General features: G+C 37.1%; 1 protein-coding gene across 2 annotated transcripts in view; it reads left to right on the plus strand.

Annotated features, from left to right (window-relative positions):
- NEGR1 (neuronal growth regulator 1) overlaps positions 1-17,322 on the plus strand; it is a 523,078-nt gene extending 505,756 nt beyond the window's left edge. Inside the window, exons 7-8 of one of the 2 annotated variants that reach the window (XR_005554954.1) lie at positions 8,736-9,014; positions 13,109-17,322. Coding sequence is in view for 1 of the 2 variants with exons in the window: in XM_039329096.1 (XP_039185030.1) it covers positions 8,736-8,860 (125 nt within the window). In the remaining variant the exon portion in view is untranslated. Of the gene's footprint in view, positions 1-8,735 lie in introns of both variants that reach the window. The other variant, XM_039329096.1, reaches the window with a different exon arrangement.
- The last annotated feature ends 2,202 nt before the right edge of the window (positions 17,323-19,524 follow it).

Raw genomic sequence — 19,524 nt, forward strand, 5'->3', positions numbered from 1 at the left:
GAGGACAAGTGTTAGAGAAATCAAGGACTTTTCTCCAATCAAAGTTATTATTAGAAATATGGAGATATATACAAAAAAAGTTGGCCAATAGAAATGGGTAGTCACCCCCAATAGTTCTCCAGCCCACAATCAAGAAGATAAGAGGGTCAACTACTGCCAGTAGATAGGAAACAATTACTTAGTCATTAATGGATTAAAACATTGCAGTTCTAAACAGTCTACAATAATTAGTGGTTTTCTTTGTATATCGGTGAATTGTTGGGCTTTGGAATGGATTATCAAGTTTGCAAAGCCTCTTCCTGTGACTTCCTCTTCCAACATATTGGCAAGGATAATATAGTGGTGCAATTTCCATTGTGGTGGAGAATGGTGAGGAAATTGTTCTATTTGTACAGTTATCTTTGTCAGTGGCTATTGATCGTTAAAATATCACCATACTTCGCAAGTTGAGCAGCATATAAATTTGATAAATAAATATAAATAAATGAATAAGTACAGTAATTGGATCCCCCAACTACTGTTGATAATGGCATTTTATGTAAAATGTTCAGATGTTATAGATATAGATAGGCTTTCACATCATTAAAACTAAGGTGACCAATCGTCCTTCTTTAGGGAGGACAGTCCTTCTTTTGTAAGTTCTGTCCTCTCTTGAAAAGTGTCCTCCTACATGTCCTCCTTTTTGATATTTGAAGACTAATCTGTAAATCTCCATATTCGATCAATGCCGATCCGATCCATTGTGTGTGATGTGACGTATTTGTATTTGACATGACAATCCGTCAAGGCTTGGTACAGTGTGGCAAGACACGATTTTGAGACGCATGCGCTCTGCACAGAATTGTTTTGAGAGAGTGTGCCACGCACAAGAGTGTGCAACACGCAAGTGGCTTTGTTTACTTCTTACCGAAACATGACACAGCACACATGCATGCATTAGACTCACTTTTTTTTTCTTCAATTTATTTGTGTTCTCCTTCTCATTGTTAAAAAGTTGGTCACCTTATTAAAACCACATTTGATTTGATCATGCTTGTTCAAGAAACCAAAACTGCATAGCATTTCACCTACTAAGTTACAAATGATAATTTATACCACACTATAGCCAAATGCCCAACAAATTGGGTTGGAGTTCTAGGTCTTTGATTGCATCCACAAATATCTCTGTTGCTATCTTCATGGCATTTTACATTTTAAAAAAAATAAAAATTTGGAAAATTGGAATGTAATGTATGCTTCCCTATAAGTTTTCTAACCAAAACAAAAAAACTTCCTTTATTTGGAAGTTTCTGAAAGCCGGAATGCCCAGAAAAAGAACAAAAGCAAACAATAGAAATAGGAAGATTTTTGGAATTAGTGGAACTGTAAGTAGCAGTGTAGCACAATACTTAGAATGCAGCCAGGGCTCAAGGTTGACTCAGCCTTCCATCCTTCCAAGGTCAGTAAAATGAAGGCTCAGATTGTTGGGGGCAATATGTTGACATTGTAAACCGCTATGGAGTGGTATATAGGTCCTATTGCTATTGCTAGCAGCGGAGTCCATCAGTGCTTTGTAATTTGTTACATTTTTAAAATTCCATATGCATCCACCAGTCCGAGGTCCAAGTCAGGAACTGCACCTCAGTTTCTTGTTCTGCTAAACCACTTCTTGCTTGCTTGCTAGTCAGACGCAATGCCAACAAGCTAGTGCTTATGTAATAACTAAAATCATGTTGGTTTCCAGAAGAATTAGAACATGGCATACATTGTTTACTATGAACATCAGTATTTTCTCTCTTGGCTGCTTTTTCTAGTCCCTTGTCCAATCAAATGAAACATTCAAAGCAATGCAAATGCCATACCTCACTCTTCAAGAGAGAAGACTGCATTAGTTTATGAAGCAGCTTCAAAGGGATGCTCTAACTAACTACTAACCACTAACTATTCTCAAAAGCCCTTAGCACAGTTGTACAATTTTTAGTTTCCCTAGAGAACATTTATCTGGATAGACTCATGTAGGTGTCTTTTAATAACCTGTGAAGTTTCAAAAATATTTGTACTGTGAATAAATTTCTCATGTACACATTTGAAATACAGATTGTCCTCTTTATGGGAAGGTCACAGATTTAGCTGAAATGTGGAAAGTTATTCAGATCTGTGGATGAAAATCTAAAGGTTGTGCTCATTCACAGAGAATGAGATGAAATTGACTTGGGCCATTTAAAAATGTTCTCTTTTAATAATTTGCTTCATTGAATTCACATTGCTTAATTTATTTTGACAACTTTGATTTTATTTAATTTGCTTCAACAACTTCAACCTTGCTTAATTCACCTTCTTTGCCAGTGTTTTATATCTGGGGCTTCTTGCAAAATTGAGGTCAGACTTTGATTTGCATCTTTATTTTACTCTTGAAGGATGTTGTGGATATTTTGTATGACACCATTTGTTATTCATTCTGGAAGTTGAATACCAACAACTATATGAAACCCAGGGGGCTCAATCAGTTTAATTGTAGCCTTATTTTATAAACCAGTAGCACTTAACAATAACCCACCAAACCCATCCTTTAAAAATGTGGATAAAGGCAACATTATGCTCCCGCATTTTGCTTTTAGAGTTTACTGAAATTAATAAGTGTGTGTCTCTGAGTTTGAAGCACAAAAGAAAATGCACAGAAATATATAAATCTCAGGCTTTACAGTAACTAGCTGCTTTGTATGAAACAAGGCATACACACAGATATTTTGCAGCTTTGTCTATGCTCATAGTGGGCAGTTTCCTCCCCCATTATTGATCCCATAGAAAAGAGGAAACATGCTTAATGCATTGTTCCTTATGCGTTCCTTATGAGGTGTTCCTGCTGGTATATTTCCCCTAATTATCTATAGCTTGTTTACCTTGCCTCCATGTGAAAGGAAAAATTGCAATTTAAAGATTCCTGCACACTTCACTTTCTCTCAGGAGACCTAAGTATCTGTTATCTTTGTTCTTATTTCAGTGGAATAACTTCCACAACTACTTTTGGGCCCAGATTTTAAGTTTTAAAGAATCCCTATGGAATAAAACCAATATTGTGCTTATTTCTTCCTCTATCCTGTGTCATCTTTATACGTGTGCATTTAACAAAAAAAAAATACGAAATGTACAATACTTTTTTAAATGTTTCCTGATTTCATACAACTATTCGAAAAGCCAAAACTAGTAAACAAAGGAATATATTTTACAAGCTCATCTTCATCCCCACAAAAGTAATATATTTGTATTTCATTATTTCTCCATATATTAGATCTTAACTTATAGGATTCTCAATGTGATTTGGGTTGTTGATGTTGTTTTGGTTTATGTGTTTTAGATTAGTCCTTAGTTTGGAAATCCCATTGCCTCATCACCCCCCAGATTGCTGAAGTAGTCTTAGAAATCTCTTGAATATACTTTACTGTCAGATTATCTAAACAGGGAATCAGAAATCATGACAGCCTTCCCCATCCTGCCTCAATCCAGATGTATTAAACTTTCACAAGTACAGATCAAAAACAAACCAGCAAAGGTTAAGTTATGAGAAAAGGCAATAGTCGAGATCAAATAACAATTCAGAAGACAAAGAATTGACTAAAAAGTTGTGATCAGAGAATAAACTCAGATGCAAGAACAACTTAAGTACAAGAAAACAGTATTGGTGAAACATGATCTATTGCAGACATGTCAAACACAAGGCCCAGGGGCCGGATGCGGCCTGTGAAGTGGTTTCATGTGGCCTACGAAGCCATTCTGGAAACAGTGAGGGAACTGCCTTGGTCCTCGCCCAGGCCAGCCAGGAGCCAATGTACAATTTTGTGGTGGCCATCTATGCTGAAACACATTCAGTCTTAGCTCCACAAGGCTATCTGGAAACAGCGTGGAACCAGCCCCTGCCACGTCGGCCCCGCCCTCTGGGTGCATGCTGGGGAGATGTCACCCTTTGTGAGGAATGAAGAAATGCACCATCGCCTGGAAGTGGCCAACAAATAGCTCTTGCCTACTTCACATATCCGGCTTGATGGGCTCCGGGGGAGGGGTTTCGGTAGGCAGCAGGGCGCTTTCCTCACAGCGCCGAGAGGCTGAGCCGGGCAGTATAAATCCAAAAAGAAGCACGACACCACCCAGTCCCCAGCCTGCCCGGTTTCAGCAGGCAGCAAGGTGCAAAGCTAACGAGCTTCGCACCATCCAGCTCAACCTCTTGGCACTGTGAGGAGAGCGTCCTGCTGCTTGCCAAAACCAGGCAGGCTGGGGGCTGGGTGGCATTGTGCTTCTTTCTGTATTTGTGCTGCCCGGTTCAGCCTCTTGGCTCTGTAAAGAAAGTGCCCCACTGCCTGCCGAGACCGGGCAGGCTGGGGGCTGGGCAGCATTGAGCAGGTAATGTTGACTTATGGCATCCCCTCCCCCAGAGCCCACTAAACCAGATATGTGATGTAGGTGAGGGCCATGTGCTGGCCACTTCCAGGCGATGGTGCATTTCTTCATTCCTCACGAAGGGTGACACCTCCCCAGTTGCCTTTCTTGCCTGTTTTTCTCCTTCCCTCATCTCAAATATTTTCCCACCACTCTGTACTTAGGAAGGAAGGAAAGAAAGAAGGAGAGGGAGGGTCTGAGGGAAGTCTTGCCTTAGTCCTGCCCTGCTGCCCTTTCATCCTCCCCTTGCCCCCTCCTCCTGGCCTATCCTGGGGGTCTCCCATCCTATTGCTAAGGAAGCTTTGGATACAAAGCCGGGTCTACTCCCATGGAGAGGGAATGGGCCTCCCTCTGACTTTGCCCTCGTACCCATCATAGCAATCTGGCTAAGGAGAGCAAGCACAGCAGCAGCAGCCTTGAGGAAGAGGTAAGGGCAGCTGGGTGCCCCCTTGGGGAAGTGGGGTTGGGCTTGGTGCCATGGGTGCTCGAGGACCAGGCTGGGTGTTTGACCTCTGCTGCCCAGGGCTCTGGGCAGTCCGTACACCATCCAGCCCTCCCCCCGCATGGCCTGAGAGGAACAGTGAGGCTCCTCCAGTGGACCATGCCTTGGCACTTGCCCTGGTCCTACCCCGTTCTGCCAGAAACCCTCAGATCTGTCCCACTCCTGCCCAGACCCCCACAGGCACCCTTGATGTGAACGATGTAGAGCTGGCCATGCCCACCCAGTAGGCCACATTCACTCCATCCACGCCCACGCAGTAGGCTGCACCCACCCTGGCCACACCCACCTGGCCCCCTGAGGGCAACCGCAAGGCTGATGCGGCCCTCAATGAAATTGAGTTTGACACCCCTGGTCTATTGGAATAAGGAACCTGCCATATTCTACTGTTCCTAACAGCTCAATGCACTAACCATAAATCATGGGATTTTCAGGAAATTTGAAGAAATGTAGGTGATATTTATAGATTTATCCAGCAGATAAATCCAAAACATATCACTTACATGGGTAAGTGGGTGGAAAGATATAAAATTCATTCAAACTTTAGAGAAAGAAGAGAGTCTGGCTAAATTGAATGTGTCTATGTGATAGGCTAATATATTTAATTAATTGAGGGAGAAAAGATACAAGTTTCTGATTTGGTTGGATCCCAGATTACTTAAAATATATATATTTCAATAAGATGTTTTATTCAAGTGTCAGTAATTGTTCAGTGCTGTTGGCTGGAAAGCATTTTTTTATTATTATTATTCCACATGCAAAAGATCGATTTGGCAAGCTGAACTAGATGGGGAAGCCTATATCCTTTATTTTCTAACACACCACAGGGATCAAAATTATTATAATTGTATTTTTGTCCTACCTTTATTTTTTTACAACTCAGTGCAGTATATGTAATACTCCCATATCTTATTTTCCCACAAAAACAGGGTAAGAGAATGACTAACCCAAAATTACCCAGCTGACTTTCAGGGTTTCTTGAAGACCATGATCTGATTCTGAAAAATGTGGCAAAAGTTCAAACATTGGTTCAGTATAAGTTATTGTCCAAGGAATAAAATGCCCATATCTTATCGTCTACACAAGAGGTCTGACAAGAAGATTACAAAGTTGAGGTAGTTCTGTCTCACACACAAAGGCATCCTCTCTATTTCTCAAACATAATATAACAAGAAATAATGGTACAGAGCATATTAAAATAAATATATTTCCTCTTTATTATGTGCTATTATAACCTGTGATAGAAAATTGAATAGGGATTATACCTTACATTCACTAATAAACTTCCTCCCCCAACACTGTTAGTCATAGTAATAGTAGTAAAGTTGGAAGGGACCTTGGAGGTCATCTAGTCCAACCCCCTGCTCAGGCAGGAAACCCTACACCATTTTGGACAAATGGCTGTCCAGTCTCTTCTTAAAAACTTCCAGTGTTGGAGCATTTACTGCTTCTGGAGGCAGGCTGTTCCACTGATTAATTGTTCTCACTGTCAGGAAGTTTCTCCTTAGTTCTATGTTGCTTCTCTCCTTGATTAGTTTCCACCCGTTGCTTCTTGTCCTGCCTTCAGGTGCTTTGGAAAATAGCTTAATTCCCTCTTCTTTATGGCAGCCCCTGAGATATTGGAATACTGCTATCATGTCCCCCCTTGTCCTTCTCTTCGTTAAACTAGACATACCCAATTCTAGCAACCGTTCCTTATATGTTTTAGCCTCCAGTCCCCTAATCATCTTTGTTGCTCTTCTCTGTACTCTTTCTAGAGTCTCAACATCTTTTTTACATCGTGGTGACCAAAACTGGATGCAGTATTCCAAGTGTGGCCTTACCAAGGCATTGTAAAGTGGTATTAATACTTCACGTGATCTTGATTCTATCCCTCTGTTAATGCAGCCTAGCACTGCGTTGGCCTTTTTGGCAGCTGCAGCACACTGCTGGTTCATATTTAGGTGATTGTCTACTAGGACTCCAAGGTCCCTCTCACAGTTACTATTATTGAGCATGGTGCCACCTATGCTGTACTTGTGCATTTGGTTTTTCTTGCCTAAATGTAGAACCTTGCTTTTTTCACCATTGAATTTCATTTTGTTAGTTAGTGCCCAGTGTTATAAACCACTGTTCTGATCTTTTAACAATAAACCCATTTTAATACAAGTTACCTGGAGTCTAGTGAAGAATCATGTTTCCAAAATGCTTTGTTCCTTTTTCAGATTACTTTCAGAGAGTTAAATAAAGGTTGATGCTTTCATAAAAAAAAAAATGTAATGAGCAACAGTTTTCAGTAACAGACCTCCCTGTTATTCTGATCAGCTACAGCTTCAGTACCATCTTAAGTCTGAAAAATTGTTCTCCTTTTTCCTAATAACAACATGTCATAAGGCCAAGCTTATAGAAATTCTGGCAAAGAAATGCTCATTGCAAATTATTACCAGGAACTCTTGTGGCAATCCTGGCAAGGACATAGGAATGTTTTTCCTTGAGGACGAATTATTCATGCAATCAAAGCTATATTTTATACATATTCTGAAAAGGGATTACTCAATAACTCTTGAAATCTGCATTTAACTCTAATGGAGAAGAATGACTAAGCAAAGGAAACAAAATAATCCCAAAGAAGTTTCAAATACTTTTCATCTGGGATGACATTCTTATTTATACTTGACAGATTATTTCTTCAGGTAACTTGAATTCTGAATTTTCCTCAGTAAGTTGGAATACTATGGCACTATTATGTTAAAAATTGTATTTGCACCATATACTATAATAAAGAGTAATGTATACCTCTAATACAAGCAGAAAACTTAATGTTGCATTATAATAAGGAATAAAGTTTGAGTTCTCATTTCACAAATCAGTTAATTATAACTCAGAGAAGTCAAAGTTCTATTAATCAGATGATTCAGAAAATTTTGTCAACTACATTCTGCTACAACATACAACAGGGGAAGAAAACCTGGTGTACATGTCTGAATATTTCCTAGTATTCAAGATGCTGAGAACAGCTTTTCCTTTCTTTGGGTTAAGAGCATTACATTGGGTGCATGTTTTTGCTGAAGAAACATAGAATACTGGTTTGAGCTTTAAAGACCTTCATGGCCTGAGTTCGAGCTAGTTGAAAGAATATCACTCATTTATTGAGATCCTCAGAGGAGGTTCATTTAAAGCTACTGAAGGCCAAAATAATTAATCTCCATTAATTTGGGGCCAAGCTTTCTCCAAAGCCATCCCACTTGGGAGGTTGGGCTCCTTACTGAACTGAGAAACCTAACATCTCAGTCTTTTGATTTAACCATGTTTAATTATTTAGTTGTGCTGAGCTACTTTGTAAGTAGAAAATAAACAATGGTATCAGGTTGAAGGAAAAGTGATGCAGTGAACGAGCTTTTTACACAGAGGCATTTTTTTTCTACTAAAGAATATAGGTCCCAGATTTCCTGCATTAGAGCAGTAAAATGTATTATCCAGAAAAGATGGTCCAGACTTGTCTAGATAATTATTATCAGGCATATTTATATTTCTTTTCAAGAATTCCAAGCCAAAAAAAGAGGAGTTTTAATTAAATGTATATAGACTTATAATAAACTTTGCTAAGAACAACAATTCCATGGATAACTTTAGCTTTCCAGAAGTATACATTTTTCCCATTCATTTCTCTCTCTCTCTCTCTCTTCAGCTTGTGTAGCACATGGTTATTATTTTTAAAATCTGTTTATGAACTCATCGTAACATGCAGATTTTTTTTAAAAAAAATAACCTCTAGTAAATAAAATAATGAATAAGTGATAGTGAAACAACATCAGTATGTAACTACTCTGTTTTCTTCTCTTTCCAGCTCCAAGTACAACCCAGCTTGGGATCACTGGGGGCACAGAAGTTTTCTTGTCCTGCTGGTACCTTGTGTTGACACTGTCCTCTTACACCAGCATAATGTACCTGAAGAACATCGTTCTACAATAAATGTAAAGAACCGTGAAAAGCTTTTAAGGATTATTTGAAAGTGCTGATGACTGGATCCAATCTGGTAGAGTTGGTTTAAAAAAAAAACACGTCGTGGGATATAATCAGCAGTGCTTATTTGGGAATGATCGCCTTCTGTAGAATTGCTCATTATGTAAATACTTTAATTCTACTCTCTTTTTTATTAGCTGCATTACCTTGTGAAGAAGTACACATTGTCCTTTTTCTTTTCCTTTCTCTCTTTTTCTTTTTGAAAGATGTGAAATTATTTTTAGAGGATATTAATTGTGAGTTCATGTTTGTAATCTACAACGATTCAAAAGCATTCAGTCATGGTCTGCCAAGGTGCAGGCAATAGTTTACATAAAAAGAACCCAAATAATTGCAGTTAAAAATGTGATCTTTAAGGCTGCAATACAAGCATTCATTTCCCTATTTAAATAAGGTTCTATCTATATTGACACAGAATCTTTCTTTTTTTTACAGAAAAAGGCTAAATAACATTGGCTTTGATTCATCTCTTCAAACTAGAACACATATCGAGATTTTCTTCTAGCATGACACTCAGATTTCAAGAATGAGCTTTGTAATATGACTGCCCTGGGCAGTTATGCTTTGATTTTGATTTTCTTGTCTGTTCAGCATGGGTGTGCCTTCATAAGATACTGCTTTTCTCTTCCTCTCGGATGGGAGATTATATAAATATATATATATATACATATATATATTTTGGTAGATGCTAAGTTCAAGGGTACTGAATCTCTTATTAAGAACAAAGGTGCTATTCGGCTGTACCAGTGGGGAAAGGAACTATTCAAACACTGAGCACAGAAGCAGACAGAGTAAATAGATGGTACTGGAAGTGGGGTTTTTTTCTTCCTTCTAAATCTGTTAAAAACAGCAGATATTTCAGAGGCTTCTTTATGAATGTAGCCCCCTTTTTTTTTGTTCATACTGTGTCATGATTTTTAAAAGACTGCAAAGAAAGTGAGCATTCCTTTATTTTACTCCGTGTTCAAAAGCAATGTCAACATTTGCGTTTCAGAATTGTTCTTCCTGCGCAGTGTCTAGTAATGAGAATGGTCAGAAGGATTTGAAACCTTCTTTTGAAACCCTACATGCTTTTACGTTAATATACATTGATGGGCACAGACATCAGGAATAACCTCTATTCCAATCACAGGGCACAGATGACACATAGGAATGTGTTAATGTACCATTGGTACTCAAACATTTTCTTAAAGTTAGTTTGCTTAGATAAGTAGTAACTGTTTCCTACATAAACATGTGGCTGAAGAATTTTTCACATGTTTGCAGTAACTGTGCCATTATCTTCACTGTTTTATGTGTAGGTAGCAGAGAGAGGTCATGTAAATGCTGGATTACGCTGTATGCCATGCAATGTAGGGAAGATGATACGTTATTCTCGAACATGCGTATTTAGAACTTACAAAATGTAAAATGGGTGCCTAAAAGAACTTTTCTCTCATTTATATTTTTTCTTAAATGCAACTTATAAGAGGTCAGTATTTTTTTTAAAAAAATGTTATGTGCTACATATCTGGTTGCCATAGTGTTGATTCTCTATCTTTGTCTTAGTATGACATTGTATTTTCTCCCAATAAGAAGAACAAATCTCCTTTTCTTAAAAGGAGAACAATTCAGATTAACCCCTCTTAAGTTAAATGTCAGTCTACACAACCTAGCAAGGAACTTGTCATTCCAAACAGATCATCTTTAAGCAGAAGAAAAAAGGGAGAAACTGCAAATTTATAGTATTATATGTGTTTTGAACATGCCGTGTGGCAAAATTAACAAAAGATTTTAAAAATTCAAACAATATTCTGATGTAGAGTAAGTGGATACTTCAGCAAATGCATAGGCTTCTATTTGGACTCTGACATGCTGTACAGGGAGAAAATTACTCTTGGCTACTTGAATGAGGGCAGTTTCCTTTTTCCCCTCTCTTTTGCCTGGTTCAGGATGAATGATAACAGCTTGTTTCCTTAATTGAAGTTGCTGAGACATTTATAACCAAGTGCAATAAAATGACTCATTGTTAGATAAAGTGTTGTTTCTTAGGCAAAAAGATTTCAAAAGCAAAACACGATTTAGCAATATCTCAGAGGTCTACAGAAAAAGCTATCAGGTCTCGACCCTTATAAATTGTAACTGTGACTTTAAAACTAAATGACTAGAGTATCTATTTTTAAGTCTATCAAAGCTGGACAAAAAGGAAATTTACTGAACTTACAAATTCAGCCTTTTTTTTAATATTCCCCAAATAACACTGTTTGGGGAACCATCACAATCTGTTCACTTGTCTGCCAGGTTTAAAACATATTATACCATTCAGTAGTCTGCTCTCTTAGTCCATAAATAAAATATTATTAGACTAATAAGGGAATCCATTGCAACTAACAGATGATTCTTAAGAACAGGAAGAATATCCATATTATGAAAGTTAAATAATTACAGCCTCCAGAGCTGGACTATAAAAATCCAGATGCCCACTAGATGGCAGCAAACAGGTGCAGACATGATAACTCTTTGCAGCCATCTAGTCATCTAGATTTCTGCCAGGCAGAAGTGGAGGCGTTCTCATATTATGGCTATCATCATTCAGTGGAGCAGTCTGTATTTTCTCTTTTGTTCTGCTGATAATCAACTGTTGTTAAAAAGGGGAGGGTTAACTAGAAAAGCTTGATTGAACTGGTTTAATGCAATATTCTGTCATTTTTCTGCCCAGACATTAAAACCTATTAGAGTAAAGAGTGCAGGCAATGTTTTCTGTGTTGCTGCGTAAGAGATCTAAAAGCCTATTCATGTATCCCCTACAGAATGTTATGTATAAACCGTATAAACCAAGAACAGGATATGAGTTTATCAAACGTGCTGTGCTCCCTGTACCTTTCAATGCCTAGAGCCATTCTCTTTAATTTCCCTTGTATTGCAGCTTTAAAGTTCTAGAATGCATTTCACAGAAGCACGGAGCAATACTGCAGAATTTTCTGTCAGTACTCTCTTAAGGAAAAAGAAACAGTTCAAAGCTATGTCACAAATAGAGAACCCAGCATTCCTTTTCACATCCGTAGAGAGCTGCTTTAATAGATTCGTTTATCCAGATTCTATAGTCAAGTTAACTGCTTTCTTATTCCTCCCCCAGCACACGGAGGCTGCTGATTCATGCAGCAAACAGGGTGATCTTATTTTTTCTGATTACTGAACATGAAAATACCTGTGATAAAAGGATTAGTAATGTTTTTGTTTGTAGGGAATTCCCACCACAATAGCAGTTGGAATATATTAGCTCAATGTTTAGCCCAGCCTCTGAATGTTCACTTGCAATTGTTGAGTGTTTTCTTTTTAAAACATTAAACCCCTAGTTATAGGGGGGAAAACATAGTAGAAAACCACTTCCTGATTGTGTAGGGGAAAACAATTGTATGTATAAAACTGGGTTTGATTCTGTAAGTATTTATTATCAAATTTGGACTAGTTCAATAAATACTTTCAGGATTTGCCTTGGAAAAGGCACCTTTGCAAAAACATGTTCGGCCTAATCCTATCAAGACAGACACACACATAATTTTGCACTGAATTGTTCCAGTAATCATTTTTTTAATAGCAGGTGTCTGCATATTGACAGGATTGCCCCACACACACACACAAGTTCCAGATTTCTCTAGTAAGCCTTTTTTATATGATCACTGTACAATTTGGGATTTAATGGGACTTGATGTGGATTGTGTTGGTTGTTCAAATTACAATAACATTTTACAGAGTTTATTCGTTCTTAAATTGTGGAGTATGTTTGTTTCTGTTTCTTACATGAATCTGTGGTCATCTACTCAATGTCATTGCTGTTTAGATTTTTAATCAACCACTATTATATTTCTCCCAGTTGTGGAATGAATATGTATATGTATGTATATATACATATATATATATGTATATATTCCTGCACGGATTGGATTAGATCCAAGAAATGTAACTAAAGACTTATTATACAAAAAGTGTCCAAGTTTTGAATTGTGACAATCTTTCAGCTAAAACAAGACAATTAATTACAATTTTATTGTTACCAGATTAACATACAGAGAAACTGAGTGGTGCTGATTGGAATTAAGGATGTCTTAATATATGTAATATGAATTGTCATTTTTTTAAATAGCTTAACTGGGAAATTGCTATGAAAATTCAGTTGAAGTCATTCTTTTTTGTTCTTCATATTGTTTTAAATTACAGTTTGTTTCAGATACAGATGTCCTGAAAGCGCCATCACTAACTGTGCAATGCTATTCATATTTACACTGGAATAAGCTCTCTTGAATTCAGTAAGACTTATATCTAGGTAAGTGGGTATAGCATTGCAGTCTAAAGTATTGTGCTTTCTTTTCTCTGAACATTTTCAAAATCAGTATTTAACATTATGCTGACCAAAATACCCATATACCCCACAAAACTGTGTGCACTTAAGATTGTGTATACCAAAATATGAATATACATGGATAAAAATGCCTTAAAGTTTAGTATGCACTTACTTTCAGGGACTGGACCATTTTTTACCAGTCTGAGGAAAATAGTCCATATTTCATAACTTGCAGTGGAAGGATTGTTTGTTTGTTTGGGGGGAAATGTTTTTACCCCAAAGGAGCATTTGGTAATTTCAAGTATTATTTCACCAAGAAATTTCAAAGCCATGGTAGTAAAACTCAAGCCTGATATTCCAGGTGGGCAGGCAAAGTTTTGTAAGAACATGATTAATGTTGCAGTCCAAATCTTTTTGCATCTGGTGACATTTTTGCCTTTGATTTGATTAAGTAGAGTGATGGATTCCATCCGGAAGAAGTGGCAAAGCTTTCACTTTGATCATGCTTGCTATTAGATAATTGGATGGTATAAACTCTGTCAGTCAAAACATGACCTGTCAAAGGGGATGTACTCCACTAACCCATATCTGACAGCTCACCACTGGATGCCAACAAATCTTATGGTTGTAATGCCAGTCCTGGACTCCAGAAGCAAGAAGGTTGTGAACTACCTATTGGACTACGACATACAGATGGGCTTGATTTGTTGTTCAGCCTGGTGTACACCATAGCAGGATTTATCCTGTAGCTATTAAAAGAAATACTGTGAGTATGGAAATAAGGTAAATTTATTTCAGTTACATTTGTAAAAAAAAAAAAAAAATCCATTGGTGATCACTTTGTCTACATCCTGAGCACAACTACTTCTCTTCATCTTCCTTAAACAAGACATCCTTCTTTTATCTTTTCTAAGTGCTTCTTGTCTGTCTAATATGGAATTTTGCCTCTGTCGCAAAACAATTGAATCCTTTGCAGTGCAGGCCAAAAGCTGGAAAAGAGAAAATAGGACAGTGACATTATTAGCTTTATTAGAAACCGATGAGAGGGAGAGAGATGAGGGAAGACATTTAAATTACAGTTGTTGGACAAAAGCAATTTTATGATCTGTGCGTGTACCTTTTCCAAAACGTCTGCAGAGGGTTGTTTTTTGAAGACAGAGTTTGCATCACTAGGGCTATGCTAATCTTTTGAAAGAGATATGAAGGAGCACTTACAAAGCACTATTTTTAAGAGTTGAAACCATCTCGTTTTTTTCCCCCATGATCTCATGGTTGCTTCAAAAGCTGCTTTTAGCTATCTCCACATGAGACAAACAAAATAGCTTCATTGATCATTTGAAAAGACCTACTCTTGCACTTTCCATAACAACTCTTTCAAAGAACTAGGGTGCTCTTCCTCATTAGGATTGGATATGCAGAGCAGGTGATGAATTTCCACTCAATTTATTTCATTTGTAAGATGTTGCCTTCTGTAATGTATCCATCATTCAGACTAGGGGTCCCCAACCTCCTGTCCATGGATCGATACCAGGCCATGGCATGCCAGCAATTGGTCCACACAAACAAGCAAAACCCCATCCATGGGATGCAGGCAGCACACAAAATCACGCTCCCTCCGGTCCGTGGAGAAAAACCTCTCTCCACAGAACTGGTCCCTGGTGCCCAGAAGATTGGGGACCTCTGAATTAGACAATGAATGTGACCAATATGATCTGATGCTAACAATGCAATTCTGTGCTTGTCTTGCAAGGGGAGTAGTCCATCCACTAAGCTTTAAGCGTGAAGAACACAGTCCAATGCCCATCTATACAAAAGTAAATCCCACTCAATTCAAGGGGCTTGCTCTCCTGTGTGCTTGGCACAGCAACTTAAACTAAAGAGTAAAATTAATATTATACATATTAGAAGTATGGATGATAAACAGATTGATTCGATTATTTCCATCTTCTACTACTATGAATGTGTATTTATAGATTGGAATGAGCTTGGGAGATGGAGGAAAGCCACAGCCAGGTGAGCCGTGGGATAAGAACTAGTTTAGCTTGCAAAAGGAATGGAGGAGTGACACTCTCAAAAGGTGTTGTCCCTAGTTTCTAGGGCTGTAAGGAGAGAAGTTTACTTTCAAACTTGCAAGATTCAGATAACGTAACCTTACAATAAAATAGAATTATTTATCTGACCTTGCTTCCTGTTTGAACCATCTTGCAAGGCAGATGACAATCTTTAACATTAACAAAAATAGCTCTCAGAATAATGAAGTGAAGGTTATTTTATAGTTCATAGAGCCTGAAAATCAGAACTGTGAGGGCTTGATGTACACTTTGTTTTTTTAATGACTGTGGCACATTGACTGGATTTGGCAACCAGAATCTCTTAATGGACTGACTGCTAGATTGGACTTCAACAGCTGCTGTAATTCCCAGGCAGTGTAGTCATTTAGAGTTGTACTTCCATCCTTTTAGGAGGATGCCGTGCTATGGAAACCTTGCCATCCCTAAGATGATTTTGAATTCATAATCTCTGTTTTTGTTTTTTGTTTGCAAATGTTCTGCTTTATTTTAATACGAGCACATTAATATTGCTTAAAAACATGCTGTATGGAAATATAGGAACATATCAGATGCAGCTGAAATCTAAATAAATATAAATGTCGCTGTTATCATTTACATGGGTTTTTATTTTTTGGAGCTATGCTTAGCTGAGATAGTGATAGGACCATGAGCTCAGTAGGCTGGCATGTGTTTTGAATGTAGACAGTTCCAGATTAAGTTCATATTATCTCCAAATGAAAGGTCCATATAGCAGATAGTGTGACCATCGTCTTCCTGCAATCTTGGAGCTTTTGACTATAAGTGTAAACCACTAGGCTAAATGAACAAAGACAACATGTAAAGGGGAGGGAACAAACATGCAGGGAATGCTATGGCCCAACTGAAGTGATCAGTGACATTTACTACATTTGCCCATAAGATTTAGCAACAAAAATATACAAACATCTTAGCAAGTGTTGTAGGGGCACTTGCTAATATGTATAACATGAACACACCCAAATAATTGCCATAAGATATATGTACTTTCTAGGAATGTGCCTTAAAAACGATCCTATTCCTTTAAAAAAATGGGACTTTTAAATTATATTTTATATATAAATCAAATCTGTTCAATTGACTTTTCTGCCCTATACTCTCCATAGCAAAAGCAAAATGCGTTATGCAGATTTTGGGCCCTGATAAACTCCCTAACAACTACTTGTGGAAAATGTGGTCAGTGGCTCCTTCAGACAGATTTTCTCAGAAACCAAAATGACTCTTTATTCTAAGCTGCTTTAGTCAATGTCTATCAAAAAATATGTATCTCCTGTTGTTTTCAATGATGTGGAAAATAAGCTTGCAAAGCCAGCTATGTGGATTTTAGAATTTAAACACACGCACTTGTATATCAAACATAGCTGACACATTCGCTGAAGATTGGCAGGGAGATATTTGCATAAGAGAATAGTGTGACACAGTTAATCAAGTAGACAGATACTGAAAACCACAGAAAGTTTAAAAATAAGTCAGACAACATAGTTGAATAGAGAACACACCAAGGCCTCAACTGAACAAGGATAGGGGGGCAATCTTCTTCTCTGGAAATCTCTCTCTAGCCCAGTCAATATAACCAATGGTAAGAAGCATATTCAGCCCAAAGTATCAGGAGAATACCACATTGTTTCGCTTTGGTAGAAGGTCTTCTCCAACTTAAGTAGGTTTAGAACAGAATTGGACATCTTTTGATTGCAGAGCATATTTGATATAAAAACTATGAGTCTTTGTCACATAAATGGAAAGAGTCTTTCATGCCTGTCTGGATGAAAAAGAATATCTGAATGAGAATCAAAAGGACAACAGGTGGTTCTGTTTTAATCCTAATGAGTTTTTCTGCATGTACCTGATAAAGATATTGATGTATATATTGAAGAGAACTGGGACTAAGATGGAACCTTATGGTACCACTGCTTACTTCTCACCATGTGGATGTAGTACCATTGAGGACTACTCGTTGAGTGTGGTTTGCCAGCCAGCTACAGATCCATCTGATGGATGTTGTCTATTCCACCTTTTTCTAGCTTACTGAGGAGTTGTGGGTTGTTATCTACTTTATCAAATGCCTTACTGAAGTCTAAGTATACTACATCCACAGTATTTCTCTGGTCTATTAATTTAGTCACTTTGTCGAAGAATGAAATAAGATTGGTTTGGCATGATCTGTTTTTAACAAACCCGTGCTGGCTACTAGTTATAACTTCGTTTGCTTCTAGTTGTTCTTAGATCCGTTTTTTGATTATCTTTTCTAGGATCTTCCCAGATATTGATGTTAAACTGATTGGTCTGTAGTTTCCTGGGTTTGTTTTTTCTTTCTTTCTTGAAGATGGGAATCACATCAGCCCTGGGGGGTTGATCCAAGTAATTAGAATTCTCCTAATTTGTCTGACAAAGGAAATAATCAAAGCTGTCTCTCCAATTTCTTCAAATGAAGTCATAAATACAGGCTTCGTATTGTACAAAAGTAGAATAATTAAAATTAAAATAATTAAAAACATACATTTTAAATATATATAGTTGCATGTTAGGCATCTAATGTTATTCCTTAGTTTAAGCTATAGTTCTGAAACATAATGCTGCAATTAGCAGTTTTTACTGCCCTACTTTCATTGTGTTTTTATTTCTTTTAAGAGTTAAAAAAATAAAGCGGGAAAAAGCATGTTTTTCTTTTATAGATTACTTACATATTGTACAGCAAAAAAACCTAGGATATAGTAATTTCTATAAAAGATCATAGGTATGATCTTCTCTTAAAAGAACTTGAAGGATTTTCTTGTTTGTGATTCTCCTCAGGCTGAATTTCTGAATGTTGACTTCACTCCAAGGAACAGCTGTAGCACAAAAACATTGCCTTTTATCTGAGCATATATTTATATTCTACAGGTATGAAGTATATATTTGAAAAGAATGCTACTTTTATTTCAGGTAATTCACCTCTTGTGTGGGGTGGTCACAGCCCTGAGAGTTTTGTACAATCTACAAAAAAATTCTGTTGCATTAATAACATTTATACTAACTTCTGGACTGTCTGAACAGAATTTTATATCTATTACTGCAAGTAAATAACATAATGCTAACTGAATGTAGAATGCAGTAGAACACATGCTCTATTTTGGATAAAAGAGATGAATTACGAGCCTATACTTTGAAATTTACTATCTTTTAACAGTGATCCCCTAACATGCAACTTACCGTAGAAGAGAAGCAAATAATGAAATAACATTCAACATTATCTTCCATAATCACATTGAATTACTTGTAAAATGTGATGCTGATGTTCCGATGCCTAAAATTCAAAGAACATCCCAAGGTGTATAGTGGAGAATTGGGTAAGATTAGAAAATACCTCTGTACGTTGTGATTTTCCCACTAGAAATTATAGAATCTTGTGCCAAATGATAGTAATTTAGACAGACAATGCATTGCTTCAACCATGGATGGGTGAATGCTAGGAAGATGGGTAAGTGATAGTTCATTTAAAACTTAGTAATATTTTTTGAATGAGCAGCTTCTTCAACCGTCAGTAAAACAAGGTTAAAAATTCTTTAAAAAAAATTAAAAATTCAGTCAGCCGCACATTCATATCATACCTGAAGCTGATTTCTGAAACTGAATTTTCACTTGCAAATTTAAACATTTTTCTGGCAATAAATTAGGAGTATTCATTTGGCAATACTAACTGGTAAGCAAGAGATGTGACAGTAATCCTATAAGCTATTTATCTGTAATGTTTCTCATGAAAAGTGAGGTTTCCCTTGAAATAAAAGGAAAAGAACTAAAATTTTGCATTTACTTTCTCCTCTCACTAAAATCTATATTAGGCATTACCCAAACCCACACTGATGTTTGTATTTTTTAAATTCAATATGTGAAATCTGATATTCACTGTGAGCTTTCAGATTGCATCTAAAATAAAATTTATAATGCAATCACTAATATTTCCAGTCTTGACCATAGCATAAATGCCTAAAATGTTGTATGATCATTCTTTTCATTATTCTGGTTATTATTCCTCCTAATGTAACAACAGTGTACAAGATATATCAGATTTTTTGTTTCTTTTCTTTATTTATTTATTTAGAAGAAAAACAAATGTCAATGAACTGGCATATACTTCTTTGTGTGCTGTTGGAGTCAAAAATAGCTTTTTAGTTTCTTTAGCCTGGGGAAGAGAGAATCAATTCAAATCTTTATGGTCAAAGACCAGC

The sequence above is a fragment of the Crotalus tigris genome, unplaced genomic scaffold, assembly GCF_016545835.1.
Source record: "Crotalus tigris isolate CLP2741 ecotype Arizona unplaced genomic scaffold, ASM1654583v1 scf7180000024387.2241675, whole genome shotgun sequence".
Lineage (NCBI taxonomy): Eukaryota > Metazoa > Chordata > Lepidosauria > Squamata > Viperidae > Crotalus > Crotalus tigris.